This window comes from Alligator sinensis, unplaced genomic scaffold (genome assembly GCF_000455745.1).
Source record: "Alligator sinensis unplaced genomic scaffold, ASM45574v1 scaffold73_1, whole genome shotgun sequence".
Taxonomy (NCBI): Eukaryota; Metazoa; Chordata; order Crocodylia; family Alligatoridae; genus Alligator; species Alligator sinensis.
The window spans coordinates 4,754,491-4,760,613 of record NW_005841838.1 but is presented as its reverse complement, the minus strand read 5'-3'; the positions used below and the strand labels follow the sequence as shown (position 1 = coordinate 4,760,613).

At 41.3% G+C, this 6,123-nt stretch overlaps 1 protein-coding gene across 4 annotated transcripts in view; it reads left to right on the top strand.

Annotated features, from left to right (window-relative positions):
- ZC3H7A (zinc finger CCCH-type containing 7A) overlaps positions 1–6,123 on the top strand; it is a 54,535-nt gene that overhangs the window by 13,940 nt on the left and 34,472 nt on the right. For 3 of the 4 annotated variants that reach the window (XM_006015521.3, XM_006015520.3, XM_014519928.2), the window contains exons 4-8: positions 990–1,187; positions 1,771–1,929; positions 4,989–5,069; positions 5,181–5,222; positions 6,060–6,093. In XM_006015521.3, coding sequence (XP_006015583.1) covers positions 990–1,187; positions 1,771–1,929; positions 4,989–5,069; positions 5,181–5,222; positions 6,060–6,093 — 514 coding nt within the window. The remainder of the gene's footprint in view (positions 1–989; positions 1,188–1,770; positions 1,930–4,988; positions 5,070–5,180; positions 5,223–6,059; positions 6,094–6,123) is intronic. The other variant, XM_025203383.1, reaches the window with a different exon arrangement.

The following is a 6,123-nucleotide window of genomic DNA, read 5'->3' as shown; positions in this document are numbered from 1 at the left end:
ACGGGTTGGGGTGGGGGGGACAGAGCAATGCCCCTCCCCTACAGTGAGGGCAGGGGCAGGTGCTGTCCACCTGGGCTGCAGCTGCAGGCTGCAGCTGAGTTCTTGCCGGGGGCTAGGCTCAGAGCAGGGTCTACGGAGGGGGCTGCAGCTACCCCACATTTTGCCGTATCCCCGCTGCCGGGGCTATGGTGGGCATGCGGCAGCGGTGGTGCTGGGAGGGAGCTCTCCCCTGTCCCTCAAGCTGTGCCTCCATTACGTGCCCCGTGCAGGGGGAGGTGGGGTTTGAGCCAGGGCTGTACCAGGTATGTGGTGGTGCTGGGAGTGGGGCTATGGCGAAATTTGGGGTGGCTGCAGCCTCCTTCATAGCCTCTGTTCTAAGCCCAGCCCCCAGTAATAAATAAGAGCCTGGCTCCAGCCCGCAGCCGCAGCCCGCCCACTCGCCCTGCACAGATCTGGAGGCTCATGCTCCCCAGATGAAGCACACCTCTATCCTGCACCCTGCTCTGGTTGGGCAGTGCCTGCTCCTGTCCCCTCTCTCACCCCAGGGGTGGGGGTGGGGGGGTTGATATACCTCCCCCCATGCCTCTTCCCTCCCTCCTTCTCTTCTACCACAATGGACTTGCCAGCTGGAGGCAGCTCTCCATGCTGCTGAGCTCTGCTCCTCCCTGTCTGTGTGCTGCGTGCATGCACAGGCATCTGTTGGCCCCACCGGGCCAATTTCTGATGCAGCTAATTTTATTTATATTGGTACCGATCTGATATCGGACCAATTGTATCGGTGCACCTCTAGTATTGGGTATATCAGAAGTTTGTTTATATTATCTTTGTTTGCTACCTCTTCCTTTCTTTATATTTTTTTTATGTTTAGAAACCAAACCCTTTTATGTAAGTTTTTTTCCAATAAGTTCCTGGTAGAAAATTCCTACACTGTTAAACACATCAAATCTCTGCAGGAGTTACTTCTATTGATGTATATTTCTCTGTTCCAGTTATTTATACGAGAACTTGTTAGAAATCTCTTTAATGAAGGGAATGATGCATACCGAGAGAGAGATTGGGGAGGATCACTGAGCCACTATACAGAAGCTATAAATGTAGCAGATTATGCAAATTCTGAAGATATTCACATCTCCAGTGAAATATTAGAGAAACTGCATGTGAATCGAATAGCATGTTTTTCAAATATGGTAGGCTTTTTAACTTTTTCCTGTTTTTCAGAGAAAGTACGTTAAAATATGCCACAGAAAATTATTTAGTGGAGAACACACTCCTGTTAATCGTTTGGAAATCTTGAATATTATGATTTAATACTTGTCAAAAATGCTTAATCCTATATTTTTAAATGTATAAGCTACCAGATATTTTCAGGGAATAATTCTAGCATTTTACTAACAAAGTGGTCATATTGAGCTCTGAAGTTAACAGAGCAGCTGGTTCATCCATCCGGTTTGTATGGGTGGTGATTTCCACCTCTCAGTGTCTTAGATGTGGTTCTCTGAGAAATGTGAATGATGGTATCACCACTTTCACTTTCTGTCTCTAGGACCATTGGGATGATGTTTATCTGGAAAACTTCAGCAAAAGTCTTTATAGGTACAATCTGATTACACCGTTACTTCAAGCTAGTTTGGGGTTAAAGCCAAGTTGGCAATTGCAGTGTGCATTTTTTGTTACTTTGGTTTAACTGTAGACTACTTGAATCCTCTGTTGCAGTGACAAAGGGATGTGTTTACTGAATAAGCCCTTACTTTTTTTCCACTTTGCTCATAGGGATTGTATGAAAAAGTTTTAGAAGATTGTGAGATAGCTTTAAGGTTGAATGACAATAACTTCAGAGCTCTATATCGGAAAGCCAAAGCCTTAAATGAATTAGGAAGGTATAAGAAAGCTTATGATGCTGTAGCAAAATGCTCCCTAGCTGTACCACAGGTAAGTAAATTGCAAATTAGACCTTTCAAAGACATTATGTTTTGTTTTATGTAGTAAAATATTTTTGTTTCGTTATGCATTGTACGGCTTTAAGCTTGGAGATCTGTTGTTAGCAAAAATACCAGCACCTTCTCCCCCTCTCCCCGCTCCCATGTAGCAGCAATCTGAAGATGCCTTAATATTTTCAGGAAAGAAAACAGTGCTTTTTTGGTAAAAGTTGGGTTTTTTAAGAATCTAATTCTAGAACCAATAAATTAGCCACTGTTAGAATTTGTGTACAGCTAGTAAGGTGGTATTGACAACTCCAAGGGAAAAGGGCCCTGAATAGTAACACATAATTTCATTTAAAAAAATGTATGCAATTTAGAATGTAAGGTACAGCATTTTACTGAGTAGTTTAACGCATTGTGAAAAATAATGAAAACATTTGGTTCACATGTAATATAGGATTTACTCTGCAGTGATTTTTAACATGGAAAGGTAATGCCCAACATGGAAATAAAATTAATAAAGATACAAATAATGGTCCAGCTTACCACAATTTTTTTTTCTTTTAGTAGTAAAAAAGTCAAATATATACTTAAGTGGAGACCTCCACTGTAGCGCTATATCTTTCCTGCAATGTGAGGAGCACCTCTTTTTAATTTTCCATTAGTGTCACCAGTAGTTAAGAGGGCTCTAGATCTTGTAGGATTCATATCTCAGAGAAGATTGCATGTTTCCCTTATCAGTCTCACTTGAAAAATCTCTAGTTCCTCCTTTTTCAAATAATTTTTCAAATGTCTTTTCCTTAAAATATTTTTAAGTGTCTTATAAACAAGTAAGCTTATTAAAATCTGGGTGGTTTATTTTTGCCATGAGAATAAAAAGTAGCTGCCTTTTGAGCATTCTTTTCCCCAGGAATGTAATAGCAATTTAGTTCCTCTTGAGTCTTCTCCCTGATGGATTTTGTTCTCTGCTTAAATCAAGTTAACCCTTTCTGTTTTCATCCTTGGTGTGGTAGAGCACCATCGGGGTGCTTGCCACTGAGTGGGCTGTTGCAGGTGATGGATGAGCTTGCAGGGTGAGCGGCAGAGAGACCCCCCGCCCCCTGGTAGCCATTTTAAGGGGAAAGGTCTGTCACCTTAAGGGCTGAGAGAGGCAGCTGGCAAGTGCAGGCCAGCCCTGATAAGGCAGCCATTTTAGATACGGGCTCTCAGGGTTGGGGCAGCAGTATGCTGCAAGCAGCCAAAGGAGGAACAGCACCCAGCTGAGCTGCTGCCCACAGAACACCTTGGTGGTAAGGGAGGAACTATGAGGATGGTAGGAGGTTCCTAGGGGGCCCAGTGGGGTCCTGAGCCCCAGGAAGCAGGTTGGGACCTTGTTAGAGCAGGGCTCAGCCTAGCAGTGGGGCTCACAGCTTGCAGGCCTACAAAGGGGCCAGGCAGGGGGTGGGGAAGGGGCCAGGCAAGCCTCAGGTTAGATCTGGCAAGGGTGAAGCCTGGGGTTCAGAGGAGCCCAGGAGAACAAGGCCTCATGCCATGTTGCCAGGACACTAGGGCATCTGGGATTGGGGTGCTGGCTCTAGGGTGAGGCCTATAAGGGGACCCTTGTTGTCCACAGAGGGCAGCGGCTGCTAGGTTAACTCTCTGATCCTTTGACTGGTCAATGTAAGGGGTCATGGGAGAGGCCTGAGAGGCTGTGCCAGGGCCAGCCAAGGAGTGCATGTAGGCCTACAGGAGCTGCTCAAGGGAGTAGGGCAGGCTGAGTGTGGCCCTGTGTGGGGCAGTGTGAGAGAGGCTCAGTGAGAGTGGGTGGTATGAGTGAGGCCTGTTGGGGCAGAGAGAGAGGATGAATATCTGAGGCCTAGCAAGGGGCTGAGTTTGGCCTGGCCTCGAGCCAGAGCACTGAGCAACTCAAGGATGACATCTGTGAGGCGTGGGAAACTATAAGGGAAGGTTGGAGTTGTGTGCGAACCCCTAGGCATCGGGGTCTTAAACGGGCAGCCTCCTGCTTTATTACAGCTGTTTTACTTTACATCAAAGGCATGGCAGACAAGTTTAGGCAGACTGCCTTAGACAGGCAAGCAGGTTGGTACTGTGACCAGGCGTGGGAGATTGCTCCCTGTTACACTCGGTATTCCCACCTCCACCTAATTCCAGTAGTTTTAATGAACGACTTCCCTCTCCCTCTCTGTTGTTTGTATTGAATGGTTACTCCTTTTACCATCTGGTTTTTGTTTTTTGTTTTGTTTCTTTTTTTCATAGCAATATACAATTTTTATCTTAGACACACAATTTAAAATTAAAATCAAAGTATGGATCACATGAACAAAATTTCAAGCCACATGGCCAGAAATTTGGAAGTGCTGCACCCACACAATTACCTGTTAATTTATAAGCCTAGAGACTCTTTAACTCTTCTGAAATTACACCAGTGTACCTGGGTGTCTAAATTTTGGATTTGGAAGCCTAACTTCAGGCACCCATGTTTGAATGTCTTGGCATAAAGTTTAAAGTCAATCTGTCATTATTATTACAACTCAGCATGGCCTATTATGAAAACTGAGCTTCAGGCTATTAGAACATATTCTAAATAATGGCTGGTATCGTCAATCTGCAATAACTAGGGCTGATTGAAATAAGAACAGATTTTTTTCTTTTTCTGAGTTGAACTCTTCCAGATGCATGATAATTTATTGCCAAAGATTCAAAAATATTAACTTCAGATTAACTATTCAGCAATGATCTTTTAAGAGTTGAAATGGTAATAGAAATGTAGCATTCAGTTTGCATAAGTACAAAAATATTTTGTAAAATTTATGAAACATATACATTTTCAAACTGGCAAACTGTTATGTTTTATCTATGAACTGACCTTGGCTAAGACGAGATGTCTTTTGAACTTGGTTCTTGGCATATGTTTACTTTTTGTTTTGAATTAAAAACTGAGAGAGAAGAATATTATCAAAATTTCCATATGATTTTCTGGTGCCAAACAGCTCTATTGTTTTTCCTTAGGCTAGTCTATACATCTTTTCTTTTCGTGTGTGTTTAAATATATAATTATATTTATTTTAGGATGAAAGTGTGATAAAGCTAACTCAAGAACTTGCTCAGAAACTAGGATTAAAAATAAGAAAAGCATATGTTAGAGCAAAGGTATGTGGTGGTGGGTTTTTGGGAAAGTTGTTTTTTTTTTTTTTTAAACTCCAAAATGCAGTTCACTTTTTCATTATAAACTAGATGCTTATGAGATGTGTTTAATTACAGCCACCCTCCTCACATTCAGTTTCTGGAGAGCTGTCAATTAAGGTATGATTTCACATGTACTCTGTGTCAGTTGACTTTGAAAGAACAATTTTGTGTAGTTTTACAATAAAGGAAAAACTAATTTGGTTAAAATAACTATAACGTGTGCATGTGTAAGATTTCTGTCTCATCCTGTGCTTAGCTTTGATGTGAATGCAAATTAAACTCCAGGATCACGGGTAGACAAGTAATCTTCCTTGGATAATATAATTATATATTTTCATTCTGTATTCTTTTGGGATTTACTTATTTGTAAGGCCTTGATTAAGGGGTACAGTTGGATTCTGTTTTTTGTACTTCAGACAAATGACCTATGTACAGCAGCTGAGGTGGGGGAAGAACTTTTAATGTTCAAGTGACTGTTTGGTTAGTTATACATCACATGTATAAGAATAGCAAGTTAAGTTCAGTTTAAACTTTCAAATGTGTACAAATCTTGCAAAGTGATACCTTAAAGAAATATAATCCACTGAAGTTGTAAACATGCTTCTGATTTAGAATTAGTAAATACTTTGAAATTTATATCCAATTTAACAGGCGTTAACCTGTCTTAGGTAATGAAAATCAGTTACATTAGTTTTGTTTTAATTTCAGTGTCTTAGTGCTGCAATGCTTAAATTTTACAAACTACAATAAATGTTTTGTTTGAAAATTAGTTTTCTTCTTCCCTTCTAAAATTTTTCAACTTTTCTAATGCTCTTAATTTTGGGGGGTAGGGGTTGTTGGTTTTTTAATTTAATATTTAGGCCAAACTTAGATAAAATCAATTTGGAAACCTACAGGTGAAGAGGTTTGGTGGTTCTTGTTCAGGTTATTGACTGGCATTTCACTTACTTACAGAATTCTAACTCTTCCATAGAAGATATTGAGTCAGGTGAGTCGTTCTATACTATGTGTCAGTGAT